Source organism: Neopsephotus bourkii, unplaced genomic scaffold, assembly GCF_033783945.1.
Source record: "Neopsephotus bourkii isolate Nb327-2 ecotype Australia unplaced genomic scaffold, CSIRO-AGI_Nbou_v1 NB_333, whole genome shotgun sequence".
NCBI lineage: Eukaryota > Metazoa > Chordata > Aves > Psittaciformes > Psittacidae > Neopsephotus > Neopsephotus bourkii.
In genome coordinates, this window is record NW_026900839.1 from 29,068 (window position 1) to 47,984 (window position 18,917).

The window sequence follows — 18,917 nt, forward strand, 5'->3', positions numbered from 1 at the left end:
CTCAGTGCCTCCTTACAGGGCAGGATGTTCTTGTAGCGGTTCTTAGCCTTGTTCTCCGGTCGCTGTCCCTCCTTCCTGGGGTAGAGGAGCTTGCACTCTTGCTGCTGCAGCATCTGTGGGGCAGAGCACAACAGAACAAGGTGGGTTTGGGCAGACAAGGGGAGTCAGAGGCAAAGAAAGGGCTCTTTGGATGAGCTGCTTGGCTTCCTAATGCGGGAAAGAGCAGAGGGAGTCGTGGCAGGACTTCAGTGCTGGGAAACCAGGACATTCCCATGCAACTAGGATGCTCTTCACCCACAGACACAAAAGGGACAGAGCACAGGAGCACCTGGTACCTCAAACTCCTCCCAGAACCCTTGCTTGGCCTTCTCACTGTGGTCTGCCATCTTGTTCAGCTCCTTCACTCTGTTCTCAATGTTAGCTGCGTTGATGCGCGTGGCGTTGAAGGGCTGAAAGAGATGGAGACAGAACAGAAACCACTTTCAGTGGCACAAAGACAGGTAAATTTCCCTTTGAACGGACCAGATTCCTGCCAATGCCTCCAGGGATTCTCATAGCCAGGAATTGGATCCATTCTTGATGCAGGGCCAGGGATGTCTCTAGCCATTGTGAAGCTGGACAAGCACAGCAAGCAGCCCATGGGATGTTCTGGGAGCAGGGAGCTCCCGAAGATCAGATCCCCAGGAGCATGGGCAAGCAAGAGCCCACAGACATGTGCTGGAGCAGCCATTACCTGCTTCAGATGAACCACAGCTCCTGATTTCTCCACCATGGGGTTCTTCTTGTAGTGCTCCACCAGGTCTGTGAGCGTGTCGAACCTCTCTCCTCCCCCTACATCATACTTCCCATCTGGCTGCAGGAGAGCAGGGTAAGGCCACAGTGAGATGGGAACACTCAGATCCCATCTGTGTGTCTATGGCAGGGACAGGGATAGAACATTCCCAACCTGGTAGTGGATCATGACGTGGGTCACGTGTGGTTTCCGGTCCCCAGTCTCCAGCTTATCCTCATTTGTCAGCACTGAGAGGACAAAGTCTCCCGGTTTGCTCTGGCTCTCCCGCACCAGGAAGCTCCCTGGTTTCCCCTTCTCCGTCAGGAGCTTCTCTGCCTCCTTGCCTGTGAGGTGCCCATGGTACCACCTACGGAGAGTGATGGAGAGCAAGGTCAGCTCGGAAGCCACAGCAAACCCATGTCAGGCTCCCAGTTTGGCTGCTCAACCCACTGGCCTGGTTTGGGTTAAAGCTCACCCAGTTCCAACCCCTGCCATGGCCAGGGACCCCTTCCACTGGAGCAGCTTGCTCCAAGCCCCTGTGTCCAACCTGGCCTTGAGCACTGCCAGGGATGGGGCAGCCACAGCTTCTCTGGGCACCCTGTGCCAGCGCCTCAGCACCCTCACAGGGAAGAGCTTCTGCCTTATATCCAAGTCCTTATTGTGGTGCTGGACACAGGACTGGAGGGAGGGGTATCCCCAGAGTGAAGTAGAGGAGGAGAATCCCTCCTTCCACCTGCTGGCCATACTCCTAATGGGAGTAGGGATGCTGGGGATGGACTCTTCATTAGGGAGTGTAGTGACAGGGCAAGGGGTAATGGGTTAAAACTGAAACAGGGGAAGTTTAGATTGGATATAAGGAGGAAATTCTTTCCTGTGGGGGTGGTGAGGCACTGGAATGGGTTGCCCAGGGAGGTTGTGAATGCTCCATCCCTGGCAGTGTTCAAGGCCAGGCTGGACAGAGCCTTGGGTGCCATGGTTTAGTGTGAGGTGTCCCTGCCCATGGCAGGGGGTTGGAACTGGATGACCTTGTGATCCTTTCCAACCATAACTATTCTATGATTCTATGATTCTATAATACATATAGCTATAGATGTTGTACCAGCTCTATGCTCTGGCTGTGCCAGGTGAGCTGTGCAGCACATCTCACCTACACAGCAGCCGTCCATGGCTCAGGGACCATCACAAAGAACAGCTTGGAGCGAAGCAGAGCTTCAATCCCCAGCACTCAGCAGTGGCTCTGGCAGATGCCACAGGTCCCATTCCGAAGGTGCTGGCTCCTGGCCCAGCAGCCAAGCTGCCAGGAATTGAGAGAGGCTCAAAATAACCTTCCCAGGTCCATGTGATGGGACCACGTCACGTCTGGGCAGCCTTGTCCCAAGGGATGAAGCTCATGGAACAGCAGTCAGTGATGCTTTGATGCCTTCGAGTCCCGAGTCAGCATTCTGCATAGGCAGGCAGTACAAAGCTGGCTGGGACGACCTCTAAAGAGCAAGATTCCTTCTTGCAGGCTTGGGAAGGCATTGGGATCATGGTGCTGCATGAGTCGTGCAGTTATACTTCACCTCCGCTGAAGTACATCAGTGCCTGCTTACAGCACTGCTGCCATTCACACCCAGGGCTGGAAACAGGCCACCCTGACGTGTCCTGCTATATTCCAACACTGTCGTCATTCCATATATTTAAAGGACTTGGCCCCTTTCCCTTCCCTTCCTCTTGATGGCACCAGATGTGTGGTCTGGAGCAGGAATCCTTCTGGAGCTTCCATGCCAAGGCCGACTTTCCTTGGCAGGAGAAGAGGGGGAAACCCAGTTAAAGGGGGGTTTCCACTTTACCAGAGGTTCTGTAACGTGCTCCTCACACCAGGGGCTGGGAATGAGCAAAGAAACCTCCCTTGGGAGCACGGGAGCTGAGGGACTTCCCATTGCCTCACATGATGGAGCGGAGGGGAGCGCCTCCGCTCTGGTTTGGGAACTGAGACCAGCCTGCACCGACAGCTGGGAGCCTGCTTTAGCATCACGAGGGATTCCCCTCTTCAACCGCTGTGTCAGTGCATGGGGCAGCGGGGGAAATGGGGGGGGGGGGAGGAAAATAGGGGTCACTGGAGCATCCCAGAGCAAGGGAGGCTGGTGGGAACATCCCCCATCATCCATCCCCATCCCTGCAAAGCAACAGAGTGGTGCTACCGGGATGAACAGTGGCTACAGTGAGATGGGATGGGGAAGGCTTAGGGTTAGGGTTAGTGATCTGCAGCAAAGTCACTCGCAAGGTCTCTCTTTTCAAACCAAAGCTATCCTGAAGGATACACGTGAAAAACCCTTTCCACACAGGGCTCTGAGCAACCTGATCAAGTCAAAGATGTCACTGCTCATAGAATCATAGAATAGTTTGGGTTGGAAAGGACCATAAGCTCATCCAGTTCCAACCCCCTGCCATGGGCAGGGACACCTCACACTAAACCATCTCACCCAAGGCTCTGTCCAGCCTGGCCTTGAACACTGCCAGGGATGGAGCATTCACAACCTCCCTGGGCAACCCATTCCAGTGCCTCACCACCCTCACAGGAAAGAATTTCCTCCTTATATCCAATCTAAACTTCCCCTGTTTCAGTTTTAACCCATTACCCCTTGTCCTATCACTACAGTCCCTAATGAAGAGTCCATCCCCAGCATCCCTATAGGCCCCCTTCAGATACTGGAAGGCTGCTAGAATAGTTAGGGTTGGAAAAGACCTTAAGATCATCTAATAAGGAAGGCTGGACTAGATGAGCTTTGGAGATCATTCTAACCCAAACGATTCTATGGTTCTACATTCCCAGTTGATGAAAAGCTAGAGAAGGCTTACTGGCACATGATGATATTAACATTAGCTCCTGGGCCTTGCTGTTATCCAGCCAGCTCCTGGCCATGCCTGCATGAGCACCTTTTGGGTCGCCAAAGCAGCATCACATCCCAAGACACCCTTTATGCTCTTGTCCAAGCCCAAGGCCGGTACGGAGAGGCTCCTAGAAGGTGCTGTACCTCTCCGAGGTGGGGTCCTGGCAGTTGAGGGGGTACTTCAGCTCGATGACGTTGCTGTTCTTCTCCCGCAGCAGCCCGTGCTGCTCCGTGTAGTACTGCACCAGCTCGGCGAGGGTGGCGAACTTCTCCCCTCCGTACAGGTCGTAGTAATCCCCCGTGTTCTGGATCTTGATGTGTGTCACCTCGTCGTTCCTCCTGAGGGAGGAAAGGAGACGCCACCGCAAAGGATGAGGGAATGGAAACCCAGCGCTGGTGCTCAGATGCCACCTGTCCATCACCTCCGCAGCAGGGAAGGGATGGGTGCTGCTTGGCCAAGGACTGACTCTGTACCTCACAAGCACCCAGCCCGCTCTGCTTCCCAGATAACCTCATGCAAAGGAGATGGATAACTCCACCTTTGCCATCCCTTCCACTTCCTACATTCTTTACCTTCTCCATTGGATGAGGCTCTGACCTCACTCTGCTTTACAGGGAGCAGTTTTCTATGCAGAAGGGTTCTCATTATCATGTAATCACTTAAAAGAGGAAAACCATCACCCAAACCAACATATTGCCTATTTGCAAACCCTCTGAACTGTTCTGGAAGGGTTAATGCTTTCCCCTCTTCAGTGATGCCCTCAGGGCTCAAGGGAATCTGGATGCCTTTATCAGCCTGCTCCAAGCCTCCTCAACCAAAGCCCTTTCTCCTTCCTCAGAAGGCCACAGTGACCTGTGACAGGCAGATTAATTGCATCTTAACCACACTCAGCAGCAGTTCCTGTGCTGGGTGGATGAGCTTTATCAGAGAGATCTGGAAACCTGGGCACATCTCTCAGGCTTTAACACCAGCATCTCTCGCTTTGTTGCCAAAGCAACCATGACAGCGAGATGCAGGAGACCTCAGGTGCTGTAAGCAGCGTTCCAGGTAAGAAAAGCCATTCCATGGAGCAGGGAATTAGAAATGCTACAGTGGAATGAGCATGGGGGTAAATGGAAGGAAGAGCTGGACCACACAGGGGATCTCTGTAGCGTTATTATCCCCTATTCCTGCTGCCTTTCTGCCCGCATAGCAGTGAAAGATGAGGTATCAGGGTGGTATTGGGTACCCAGCCCCAGCTCCACAAGACCATAGGATCATGGAATGATTAGAGTTAGAAGGGACCTTAAAGATCATCAAGTTCCAATGCTGCTGCTGTGTACTCTAGCACAGCCCATTGACCAGCCAGTGCTTAACCTGCTTGTGCACACACCTGGTTCTATGAACAAGATGAGGCCAAGCTGGGACTTGGCAATGAGATCTCTGTTTTAAGCCTTGAAGAGCCCCTAGAAACATGAACAGCACTGTGCTAGCACAGCACCGTGTGCTCCTCCTCCGGACCTACCCTTATTAGCACTGCTTATGATTAGACAGCAACACCCCCAGCCACAGTCACCTCATGCCATGTGTTCTCCCTCAAACACTATCCTGATAGATGGCCACATTCCCATTTCCTTCATCCCAGCTGCTAAGGAGGAATTTGTCAATGCAGTTTATGCCCTGTCTGGCGTTGAGGTGATTCCCAGTTAGAGCCAAATCAGTGGCAACACCACCAGAGGCAGCACCCACAGCACTGCCATCATCCCACATGAACAGCAAAACAAAGCCAACAGAAGACCAGCAAACAGGCTTGAGGTGTGAATATCTGCATCGGGATCCTGCTACATCCCCACAACAAGGTCTTGGAGGTAGAACCATCCACCTGCATTACAGGGAACCGATGAGCAGCACCCCATGGTATTTAGAGGCTTCAGAGCCTGGCAGAGTTTACATCTCACTGGTTGGAAATGAGAACTGGCTGCGCAATTCCCATCCCATTCAACCGCAATGCCTCTTATCCCAAAGGAGCTGGCACATGGCTTCTGCCTTCCACGCCAGCAGCAGGACCTGAAGGGCCTTTGTGCACTACAGAAGGCAGCAGATGAAGCTGTGGTTTGGCCACTTGGCCCAAGGCTCAAAAGCTCCCTTCTTTCCACAGCCCCATTCCCACACCCCAACCCCATCAGGGACCTACAAAGGCTCAGTTCACAGACCCACCCCCATCCCAAGGCCTTTGAGGGATGAAAAGCAGAGAGAGAACCAGGGTCATTTATCCCATGAGCCCTCCAGGTCATGCTAAACACAAAGGGCATTGATGAACCCCCATTTCCTTCCCATTTCCTCCTCTCAAAGCTTGCGTCAGCGCTGCAGCTCCAATCTGGGCAGCACAACTGGCCTGCACAGTAGCAGCATCCATTGGAGTGTGTCCTCCCCATGCTGGCTAGTGAAAGAAAGCACAAAGGAGATGCCCAAAGCACTCAGCTGCAGGGCATGGCTGCTTCCATCAGACACACGGCTCTCTCATAGGGATGCAGCACTATTTAATAGCAGAATCAGGCTGTTTTGGCAGGGTCAGCAGTTAGACAAGTGAGGGTTGCTCTATTCCAAGTCAAGCTTCTTTGAGCTATTAGTACAATTAATAGATACTAGGTATTAGCTATATAGATATTAATTATATAGATATTAATTTTATCTATATAATATCTAGATAACTAACTCTATATTATAGATTATCTATATATTAATATTAATAACTAATATCTAGATAATCTATAATACATAGATATAATAAAGCTCTCTATATTATAGATATATCTATCTATAATATATAGATATTAGTTAAACCCTCCAGATATCCAAGAGGGTTTCTTGATCCCAAGTGTTCCAGCTTGTGAATCTGTATCCCTATACATTGACCACCAGCACAGACCCAGTCTGCTCTTCTTCTCAAGCACAGTCAGTAAGAAGAGGACTCACAAAACACCCAAACAGACCCTTTTTTGTCACTGAAAGCAATGGAACCCCTTTAAATGGCAGAAATACCTTGGCCTGATGCACTCCCAGAAGCCTTTCTTGGTTGTGTGTGTGCTCCCTGCCTGTGTCAGACACACAAAGCCTGGAACCACACAGATGGGAGCCCATTGACAAGCTGCAGAGAGCAACCCAAAACCACCCCAAAGAGTCTGGATAAACCAAGGTGATTGTCCCACAGGGTTTAGAAACTTGGCTGTTCGCTTGCAATTACACTAGAGTTTGGGCTCAGAGAAAACTCCCTGTTCAATACAGCACAACAGAACAGACATTTGCCTGCACTTCCAGAGACACAGATATGGGAATTCTAGAGGTTAGGTATGGAGTTTGAATTCTTCATTCCCAATGCTAGGATGAAGCTGCCTTCTGCAGCCCTACTGCTCACTTACAGTGTTAGAAGCTCCAGAAGGTGCTCATGGACCAAGGACATCCAACTACACAGTGATCTCACACATTGGCACTGCTTCCCTGTGCTTTCTGCATTCCCAAAGGTGCTCCCTGCTCCATAGACACCCAGCCTTTTGCCCTGGGAAGGGATGGGAAGCACAGACCACTTGCCAACCATCTGCCATCAAAAGGATGCTTTCAGACTCCTCTGCTTTGCCAAACATGAGCACAAGTGAGCCAAAGGCGTCCATCCGTTTGCATTACATCTCTCAATGCACTATCTGCTTCCAAATGAATTCAAGCCACTCAGGATAGAAATAAGACATCCCAAGGAGGAGTTTAGAAGAGGAAGGAGCCAGGTTTGGATCATGACAGCAGTTTGGATGCAGAGCTGAGGTTGGTTTGAAGACCAGGACAAGCATCATCCATTCATTAACCGTATCCTCCCCATGATAAAACAAAGCCCTATGAAGACTTGTGGCTGTAATGGTAAAGGCTGAGGAGTGCACAAAGGGAAAGAAAGGGATGAAGGGAAAACAGGCTCAGAGCTGCATGGCAACATCATAACTTCACTGCTATTTCCTTGCCTCTCTTTAGGGACGCGCATCTGGATTCACACCAGCACATGGCCACTCGCTGTGTGGTCTGGTCAGCCCAAACTCCATCGCCTGCTTTCTGCTCAGCCCACATCCTCTCTGTGATTAAAAGGAGCTGCATTTCCCCTCGCTGCTGTTCAAAAAGCCTTGCAGAAGCTAAAAGGGGGTTGAAAGGAGGAGGAAAAGGTTTTGGTTGTTTTCCTCAAGGTGCTTTCTCCTCCTGACACCTTTATTTAGGTACTTTGTCAAAGACATCTGTGATGTTTCCTTTGAAAACCTTTTATTTCCCAGAAAGGGGAAAACTACAGAGACCTGTCCAGTTCAGAGGTAAAATAAAGCTCTTTCAGGATATAATCCTAGGTGAGGATAATAACACGCTGTTCCATCTATATGTGTAATGTAGCAGGGGAAAGAACATAGGGGAATGACATCAGCCCAGGCTTTCACAGCACAAAGCCACTCATTTTCTACTCCATTAAGTGTTGCAGCTCTAATTCCCAACAGCATTTATGTACATGTTTTGCCATCATCAGTGCGAGAAGAGCATATCACTTAGAAGAGGTATAAGCAAAACTGCTCTATTGGATAGTGGCCATGTCCAGGCAAGTTTTCCATAGCCAAACATTCCAAATCATGGGATAGAGATGGGATGCGCCAAGAAGGAGCAAGGACTTGCAGGTCAAAGGAGTGAATGGAAGAATTCTTTCCTCATCTTCAACTCAGGATGCCTCAAAGCTCAACACGCTGCTCGTGTGTTGTGTTTCATGTGCTTTCCTGGAAGCATGGGATGGGTCAGAGCTTTGGGTTACTTGGTCAGACTTTCCACTGGGTTACAACCAGCCAGTGGGTTGTGGTGGGTATTGATCAATACTGTGATAGCAAGGCTCTGCTCTTAACTGGCAGCTCAATACCGCAGGGCATCACAGATGCAGTCAGGGCATGAATTAGCTTGATCTTATGGCCAGAAGAATGGAGCTGTTCCATGGGATGCCCAGTTGGGAATGGACCAGGAAAGGTGGAAGATGACAACAGCAGAAACACACATCACCACTGGCTGAGGAACAAGGGCAGAGGGAAGGGAAGAACATGGACCACACAGCACAAAGCATCACTGCAGCAATGCAGGGCTGGGATCTGGCTTCTCCATCAAAGCCATTCACCCTGCTATTGCAGGGTCACTGTGCTGCTTGCTGGGTGTCTTTCCACATCAGGGCACTGCTGCATCTGCTTGCACGCTGCCTGGCCAAGCTGGTGCTGTCAGTGCTTCCCTTTACCATCAGACAACAGCCTGACTCACAAAGCTACACTGAGAGAGACACTGAGCTCACATGAAGATAACCCCCATGTTACACATATTGCCTTGCTCAAGGCAGCTCTCTGTGAGCTTATTTTCCATCCCAATTAGAAGCACTTCCTGCCTCTCTCATTATCTCACAGCTATTTCTGATGGCAACATCATGCTCCCACCCAGCCAATGCATGGGGAAAGATGGAGTTTTCCCTTCTGTTGTGTTGCTCCATAGGGTGAGCAGCTGTGGTCGGTCAGAGCCAAAGAGAGGCAAAGGATGGATTCCCCAAGACAAAAAGAAGCATTGAAAGAGATAAGGGAGCTGCAAACCCTTCCTCTTGCTAAGACACAACTGTATTATTATCCAGTTTATATATATATATATCATTATATAGTTTATATACGTACAGAGGGCAGCAAGAACACAGCTCCAAGTGTGGTGACGATGGTAAAGAGGAAGGAATAAGGCTGGGGAGGGTTTCATCTCAGTGGTTAAGGCAACAAGAAGAGGGTAAAGCCTCACCAGATCCGGTTGGCATCACCACAGTGCTCTGACCAGCAGTGAGAGGTGCATGGGGAGGGCTTGAGGCTCAAACCACGCTGGAATTGCTTATGTCCTGTTAGATTCAATGCCCTGCCAGGAGGAAACGCTGGGTCCACACCATCCCTTGTACATCCTTTCTCTAAGCACAGCCTTGGCCAAAGGGTTTACAAACTCCCTGGAGTTCCCTAAACAAAACGAGGGTTGTTTAAATTCAGCAGAAACCACCCAAAACCAGGGTCTGTGCTACCAGCATGGGGAGAAACCTTTGGTGTTTCCCTGCGTGGAAGGTTCCTGTCGAACCCACATGGGGTCAGTGCAACCTTTTGCCTCTCCAGTTCTCCTTCAGAGTGCTCTGCCCACTGCGTCTGCCCCATAGCATCATAAGGGGCTACAATAACCGTGGGTAATTCTCCTTTCCACAGCCACCCTTGATCCCAAAGGACACAGGAGCACTTTAAAGGTGATGCACATGATGCTGTCTGACACAGCCACCCTGGGGCTGGTCGGCAAGCTCAGCCTCTTCTGGAGCTGCTCCTGAGACCCCTTACAGACACAGAAAGCAACGCTCTCGCGCAGGCAGCTGCATTAAGTTCCTTTGAAATGGGAGTGAGATGATTCATTCCTGCTGGGATTGAACACATTTCCACAAAATAGAAGTGGGTTTGTTATCTTCCTCCCTCTGGCAACGCATCCATAAGCACAGAACTGACCCCTGGCAGCACAGGGATGAAGGAACCAGGGGGAAGCAGTGCTTGGCTTTTAGCACATCCTTGTTGTTCCAGCACCCTTTTACGTCGAGTGGTACCACATCTCTGCGCAGCTCCACTCCCATTGCACATCATCCATCAGAGCAGACTGTGCTGGAGCACTCGGGACAGCCCCTTCCCCTGTGCTTACCTGACAGAGAGAGTGAAGTCTCCTGGGTTGCTCTTACTGGGTCGAGCCAGAAAGCTGCCATGGACACCCCTGGTCAGGAGCAGCTTCTCGGCCTCAATTCCGCTGATGTTGGGATGAAACCACCTGCAAAGGGCAAACGTGACACGTGAAAGGGGGTTTAGATAGGATCATGGGACGGGTTGGGTTGGAAAGGACCTGAAGATCAGCCAGCACCAACCCCCCAGTAACTTCCATGCTCATATCCATTGGCAAACGACCTGGACCCAAGACCTGCATCCCTGGGGGCACTTAAGGCCTTTCTTTAAGGGTTTCCCAGCACACTTTATGACTGATAAACCCAGAAGCTCCAATATCAGTGGCACTAAAACCTCCTGTTCTCCCCAGCAAGAACCCAAGGCTCAAGCCTCTGGTCTCTCCCATTTGGTACAACAACCTGCTCTAGTGGAAGGTGTCCCTGCCCGTGGCAAGGGTTGGAGCTTTAAGGTCCCTTCCAACCCAAACCATGCCAGGATTCTCCTCACAGGACCAGCAATGGTCCCAAAGCAAAGGAAACGCTGCTGGATGATGAACAGGACACAGCAGAGAAGGGAAAAAGAGACAGCTCACCCTAAGGGGAAAAGCATTTCATCATACTGTGTGCTGCTTTAATGCAACCTTTGTACTTCAAGTGTCATTTCTGATGCTATCAGTCTTGATCAAGCTTTCATGATGGAATCACAAGAACTGGCACTTTAATGCACACTCAGTGCATACCAGACCAATGATTTCCCATGTGGCACCAGCTTTATGGCTTCGTTTTATAGAAGCCTCTGAAAACCCACTTTCTAAAGGCCAGGCTCTTTTGAGTCATCTCAAGTCACCCAAAGCGAGAGTCCCTCAGCACTGAAAGCATTGCTCAGTTTTAGATCACGCTCCCGCTGACGTCCCTGCATGGGATGCTGTCATATTTTCCATGAGGAAAGAGGAGAAGATGAGCCATAACTAACAGAGAACAGGCTGCACCCTCAAATGTCCCTTATGAGTAAAGGGCGATGGTGTAGGAGCCCCTGCGCTCAACACTGCAGCTTTCTAAGCCAAACAGGTCCTCAAAGAAGCATCTCTGGATGCATTTGGGAGCTTGGGCACTGTGGATGGGATGAGCAAACCCAACGTCCTGCCCCAAAGGGGTTGCAAGTTCAATCGCTGCAGAGGAACGCACCACCTTGCATTAGGAAATACACCCAAAGACAACCCTCAAACACAAGCACACACACACTCATGACTGTGTTTGTCTCTGAGAAGCACATAGAAAAGGGCAAGAAATGTCACCATCTCCTCCACAGTTTGGGATTTCCTCCCTCCCACCACAAGCCAAACAGTTGTGATTAAAGAGCCTTGAGTTCTGGAGGAGGAGAAGGATATTAGGGAAGAGCCATGGAAACAGATGGTAAACAGGAATCCCAACGTTTCCAAACCTTGTATTCCTGACATCACAAAAGTGACACCCTTTCATAAACGCACTCTGCAGGGCCAGCACTTATCTGTGCCACAAAACTGCTACCAGCATCCGAATGGATGCTCCTAATGGAGCTTAATGGAGCTCAGGGACAACACGAAGCTGCCAAAGGCCACTTGTAATGCTTCCACTGAATGCCTCATGGCAATAAAGCCAGCACAATCATCCTAGCCAGCAGGCAGTTTGAAACCTAAGGTTATCTCTGGTGTAACAGTGGGATGGGAGCTTCAGCAGCCTGTACCCATAGCTGTGAGCACACATGGGTTCTGAGAATCCCAGACTGGGTTGGAAGGGACATGAAACCTCATCCAGTCCCTGCCCATGGCAAGGGGTTGGAACTGGATGAGCTTTAGGGTCCCTTCCAACCCAAACCATTCCATGTTTCTATGAAACTGTATCTCCAAGCACAGGGGAAAGACAAGTGCATCATTAATATCACACCAAGCATCACTGCGCTTGGTCACTGAGGCAACCACTCAACTGCAAAGCCACCTGCAAGTGCCCTACAGGAGCCAAGGCTACACAGAGGAATTGGGTTTAAACAGACAGAGGGAAGATGGAGAGACTAGTGCTGCAGTGCTAAGCCCCAGCTCAGCTAAAGGAGGATAGTGCTGGCAGGGAGCTCAGAAGCAGAAAGGTCTGGTAGCCTTGAGAGCACCAGAAAGCCCATTGTAAGACACCTGTAACCCATAAAGGTGCCATAGGGGTGGCAGTCAGCAACGTGGTGAGCCCTCAACAACCCTTTCCTTGCAGACAGCCCCTCGAAACACCATCTCCAGCTCTGAACTCCTCACACTGCAGCAGCTCATCACCAGCTCTCGCATCCCTATGCTCCCCATGGCACCAAAGCCTCTTGCACACCAAGGCACAGCCCTACTCAAGCACTCAGGGGCCAGCACAAGCAGATCTGGGCACAGGTCAGGCAAAGGCAGATTGGTTTCTCCATGTGGGATCTACCCACTTACACCAAAGGCAGATGCCATCCATCCCCCATCCATGCATCTGACTGATGCAATGGCCACAGACCCTTCCCAACCCTGTGGGTACCAAGCAATGGTGGTGGCACAGCTGCTCAAATCCAGGTAAATCACATATAGGGATCTCCAGCTTCAAACCAGGCCCTTGGGTGGGAGCAACATTCCAGCAGGAGCTCTGGAAAAGGAAACCTTTCCCTATGTATAACATTATTCAATAATTTCTCTTTAATTACTAAGAGTCATCGCTTCCATAGGGGATTACTCATTTCCTCCCGAACATGAGCAGGAATGCTTTCTTCTGTTGGAATGCATCCTTGTGCTCCCTGTCTTGGGATAAAACAGAACAAATAGTTGAGCAACACCCTCAGCAACCTATAAACCAAAGCAGTTTTAAAGCCTCGCTGGGAATCCCTGTATTCCAAACAGCTCCAGCAAACATCCCATGGATAAAAGGCACTGTACCTGAAATGATACTTCACAAATGATTCAGATGCTGAGGCAATAGAATCCTTTAACCTATAGGTAAAGGATAAAGCTCCTGAGTGAGGTCCCAATGGAGATGGGAGCAACTTATTCCACGTCACCTTTTCTTTCCCCCTTCTCTCATGGAAGGCACAATGAGCATCCTGCCAAGTGCCCACCCACTGCATCCCCTGGTCCCTGGGTCTGAAGCCCAATTCAGCCCAACCTTGCATGAAAACGTGGAGTGTTTGCAATGGTAAAACTTGCCTTTGTTAGGCTTGGAGAGGATCAAAGCAAACGTGGCTCAAGAGACACAACGCCTACAGCTGTGTGTGTGTTCGGTCTGGTGCAACACAGCTCCAGCCCAGCAAGCTGAGGTGGTTTCAAACTGGAAAAGGAGGAGGAAGGGACCAACAACCACCAGGCCTCCTTTCTGCTATGCTACAGCCCCTCAACAGCAGCCAGGAGCAAGGGGCAGTGTTAAAGACGCTGTTGGTACAGGGTAGATGGACCCCTGGTTCCCCAGTTAGAGTCACGCTGCATCCCACCACAGTGATGAAGGGCAGGATGTGGGATGTGGAGCCTGCCTCTGGATGCAGCCAAGCACTGAGGATTCTTTGAGCACAGAAAGGAGAAGGGTGACTTGTGCGAGCAGGAGTAACCTGGGGCAATGCAGTGCTTGGCAAGGATGAGTTTCCTATTTGGCACATAGGAAGAAACCTTCAGAGCTGCTTAAAGTATCCCAGACCTTCTTATCCCTTTATAAAGATGCATCAGTTGGTTGTGTTTGCACTCAGAAACACTCAGTTCTATACAGCAAACGAATCCCACTAAGCTCTCCCTACATAGCTGATGCTGTAACATGGGGTTATAGCAGCACAAACCCACAGCAAGGTGCTTGCACAGCATGGCATGGCATTACCAACACCTCCTGGGGGGGAAAGAAGGTAAACCAGAGGACAGGCTTTCCTAGAGAGATGGAAATAAGCTATTCCATGTTGGCTGAGGAGAAATCATTCTTGTCCTGCAGCACCTCATTCAGCAAACTGAGCATGTGCCATAGAGCAAGGCTGTGGTTGGCTTCATGATGCTTCCATACTGAACTATTAGAGTTCACATCTTCATTAAAAGCTGTTCTACACAGGCCTGGCTGCATAGAAATCATTTCTCAAGCCTGACAGAGCCGCAACAACCTCCTTTGTTGGTTCTGGTCTGCTTCCATTCAAATCCCATCAGAAGGCTCATTAGACCACGCATAGCCTCAAGGGAGCGCATTAAACAAATACACCCTGCAGATCTATACGGTTCTACACACAGGTAAATGTTTCCCTTTTCCTAAAGCAATTAGCATCATGACAGCCAACTGTGCCAGTGCACATCATCTAACATCCCCCAAGACTCCTGCAAGCAGCTTGGAAACAAACAAACCCGTTCCTAAATCAGCAGCCCCATCTCCATAGCAGGTACACCAGTCCTCTGGGGTCCATCATTGACAGAAACCAGCTTCTTTCTGTTCTATGCTTTACAGAGCATTTTCCTAATGGATCTCACACTCCTATGGGAACGGTTAATAATGTTTCTGGGAAGGTACACAAGTGATTTCCACTCAATTCCAGTAGAATCCTACCATGGTTAGGGTTGGAAAGGGCCTTAAGACCATCCAAGTTCAAATCTAGGTGTCCAATGTGCTCATTTGAAGAGTCCAACTATGGCACAACCCAAGTTCTCAGCACCAGCACAAGCAGCCAGCTCAAAGCAAACAAGGTGTTTATGCAGCAATTATGGCTTGTTTCCTCCAATGCTTAAGGGACAGCATAAGAAATGGGGAATATTATATACCCTTATAGTAAAGAATGTACTGCTATGATTTAGCCCATCCCATCACCCTTCTGCAGGCTATACTGCTACTGCTTGTGCAACACCAGTGTGAAACAGCCTTGGCTGCGATGGAAACTTCAGCCCACACCTCTGCCTATTAGGTGATGACCTCCATGAACAGCAAAGCAGGGCTGCTTTGATCTGCAGGTCTGCTCCCCTGTACCACGTTCAGAGGCAGGGTTTAATTCACCACCCACATCTGGTTCGAAACTCGTACTACAGTCACAAAGGTTTCACATGCACCTCTTCGCAAGAGCTTTTCCATAGATGGCACTTGCAAGGCAGCAGTTTGGGTGGCTAAGATCAGCTTTATCATTGGCATTTAATCCCAGTTCCATTCCCATCCCTGGAGACCTGCACAGACCCACACATCCTGGGGGAGAGGGCGGCTTTTGCTGCAATGGGATGCGGACAGGACACGTGTAAACCCCAGGGACAGCAGTAAAAGCACTCCAGGAGCTCCTTCAGGCAGGCCCTACAATAACAGAGGCAGACAACACCCTCCTGGCAGGCAGCTGATGCAGACAGCTCCCATTTACCGGCTCTGAAGCCTCAGCTGGCATTAACTGTTAATGAAGATCAACTCGCATCTGGCCTGTCTCCCTGATGCCAGGCTCCACACTCATTCACTCCCTATGATTCAGGCCCTCGATTCCAGTTACTCCAGTCCATGCTTGCCATTGGCACATCTTCCCCTCTTCATGTGTGCCCCACTCAGTCACCTTCTCCCCATCTCCCTGCTAAAAGCAGCAATACGTTCATGATCTGTCACAGTCTCTTAGCAAAGCAATGATTTTGCCTATGATATTAGGCAGCTTGTTTCTCAGAACAGAGAAATCAGAACAGAAAGAAACAGGACAAACACCATGAAAAGGTGCTGTCACATAAATAGTAAGGCTGCTGCCTGAGGTGGATGCACAGGCAAACACATCATCCAGAGGACCTGGCATCTCTCTGTGGTCCCAGGGTCTCTGCTTTGCAAGGGTTCACGCTGCTTTAAGGTGAAACTGCTAAAAATCAGCGTTTTGACTGATGCTCTTTCCACTTCAGGAAACAGACCCCAGCCTTTTCTCATCTCTCCCTAATACAAAGCAAAGCACACAGCTACAGCACATCCTCCTCCATCTCTGGAGCCAGCGACTGGCCGCTTAACCATGGAGATGCAGCAGCTTCTCTATCCAAGGCAGCGTTGCTCCAGCTATGTGCAGGAACAACATTCTCCTTCACTACCATAGCCAAGGCCCAGTCTGCACTGATGAAGGTGTAGCCAAGTCCTTCTCTGAGCTGCCTTCAGGTTCAAAGCCTGCAGTGACAAATGACCCCTCATTCAAACATGTTTCTACATCTTAACTCCCTTCATAGCATGGTCACGATGAGGAGCAAGGCCCCACTGTGACAGAGGCTGCAGAAAGCTCTCAAAGAGTGGTCCCTCAATGGGATCTCGCAGTGTGAAGTGTGGGGAGAAGAACATGGGAGAGGTCAGGAGTGGCATGGCTTGGCAAAGGGAGAGCAGGAATGGGATGGGTGCACTGTGGATGCTTTTCACTCTGTGGTAAGGAAGAACTTTACAGACAAAAGCTCACGTTCCTACAGAAGGAGAAAGGAATAAAAAGAGCTAAAAGACTCATTCATACATTCCCTTTTGACCCAAACAAGCACTTGCCAAGCAACAGGCTGTGACACAAAGCTGAGTACCCTCCTATGAACTGTGCTCTGCGGATGCTCTTTGTCCCAGCCACACAGAGCAGCCATGGACAAGGACACAGCTGCTGCAGAACAGGCTGTCAGCACATCTCTTCTGCATCCACATGCAGCTCCTTGCAGGAAAGCTTGGATGGTTTCCTGCTGACAGCTCAGCAAGGGCCTTTGGCACACAAGCTGCCCCATTCCTGGCACTTGCTGAGGGACACATCTGCTTCAATGGCATTTCTGATGGGGTATTTCAGCTCTAGTTGCAGGGAGAGGATGAGCAGGTCTGAAGGGGTGGACAGCTCATGGGAGATGCTGATTTCACAGCTTCCAGCAGGCAGTGTTACTCCAGGCTATACCCAAGTGGCTGCAGAGCCTGATCTCCTCCTGCACACCCATTAAGCCAGAGCATCTGAAGGCTCTTCCTATCGCATTGGCTTCCTCACAGCCCATTCCACACTGCCCATATGGAAAACCTCTTTCACCATCATGTCTTGCACCCCACAGATAAAGACTCTGTAGTGACAACGAAAGGAAGCCACGGACAAAATTAAGATCCAGGACACACACATACATCATCTGCAGGCAAACAGGAGGGCATGCCCTATGGGACTGGAGCAAACAGCAAGGCACCAGAGCACGAGTGCGTGACCTTCAGCTGCAAGGTGAGGATGAGTTGCATTACATGGGTGCACATAAAGGATGTGAAAGAGACTGGCAGCTGCCTGCTGTCCCCTCCTCATCTCATTGAGCATCCACCACTTCACCCTGCCATGGTGAGGGGCTTGTGTACGTGTACAAGAGATGAGAGGGATTATGAATGTCTACCATCACTCATGGGCCATCACGTTGGCCTAGAGCTCTGGTCCTTAGAGCATCAGCTTGTGAAAACCCAAGCACTTTGATTGCTCAAGCTCTCCCCTTGCCAAAAAGACTTCCTGAAACAACATCCTAACACCCATCATGCTTCCATTCCAACTACCTGGTTTGTCTTTGGCTCGTGCAGCCAGGAGAGTCTATCCAAAGGATGCAGAGTGAGCATTAGGGCTGGTACAGGGGGCATTTCCCATACACCATCAGGAAGTCTAACTGACCGTTACACTGTGCCATAGATCAGTGCAAAGTGGAGTGTCTATTTGCCTTTATGCTTGGGTATTCTCACACCCACATTGCCTTGTGGCTACCACATGAAGCATGACTTACAGTAGCCATAAAAGGCTACAGGATGCTGTCAAACATGGGGCTCAAGCTGGTCCTTTCTAGCCACAGGATGGGATGCTGCAAACTAAGAACTGAAGGCAGGAAGGAAGGAGGAGTTGCTCGAGAGCTTGGCCTCCCACCACAAATGCAAACTTGCATCTTTGCTTCCAAAATAAGCCATTACATGCTCTTGGTTGGGTGCGAGAGTTCCTTCTTTAGAGCATCACCGTTACCTATCACAGAATCAACTGGGCTTCATCATGGGTGAAGTAGATGGGCCGTTTCCAGTCAAACCCCAAAGATATTACTGCAAACCCAGCTGCTACCTTAGCACATGGCTTTTCCACATGCTACACCAAGGGCGAGGACAGGAAGCACGCACAAGACCAAAACCAGGGATAAAAAGCCACGGATTTTGCCTGACAGCTCTCAGTTTCCATGGAATGGGAGAGGCAGAGCTAGTTTTATCAGGCCAATGTGCTTTCAACACCCAGCTCCACTCACCTGCACCAGCAGGAAACAGGGAGCTGGGGCTCTTCCAAGTTGCCCGGAAGGATTTACACCCATGTTCTCTTAATTAAAACAAGGTGTAGCGAAGCCCCTGAGGCTGTTTTGAGCACAGAAGCCAGAAAGGAGCGTGAGGGTGTTATTTCCAGCTGCAGTGTTCGTATTGACTGACTTATTTCTCTGAATTGAACTTATATTTGAATCATTCTTTGCTGTCTAAGGGCTAATTCCACCATTTGTACCCCTACGAACACCGAGTTACACTCCAGCCTCACCAAAAGAAGGCCTTACCAAGTAGACCCAAAGGTCTAATAGTGGGGGAAATCTCTTCTGGACTCCCTCC

At 50.1% G+C, this 18,917-nt stretch overlaps 1 protein-coding gene across 1 annotated transcript in view; it reads right to left on the minus strand.

Moving 5' to 3' along the window:
* The window catches only part of LOC133209332 (tyrosine-protein phosphatase non-receptor type 11-like), a 38,388-nt gene that overhangs the window by 6,923 nt on the left and 12,548 nt on the right, over positions 1-18,917 (minus strand). The window contains exons 2-7 of the mRNA XM_061347917.1: positions 10,367-10,489; positions 3,790-3,984; positions 947-1,139; positions 734-853; positions 336-449; positions 17-113 (exon numbers count right to left, since the gene is read on the minus strand). Of these exons, the coding sequence (XP_061203901.1) occupies positions 17-113; positions 336-449; positions 734-853; positions 947-1,139; positions 3,790-3,984; positions 10,367-10,489 (842 nt within the window). The remainder of the gene's footprint in view (positions 1-16; positions 114-335; positions 450-733; positions 854-946; positions 1,140-3,789; positions 3,985-10,366; positions 10,490-18,917) is intronic.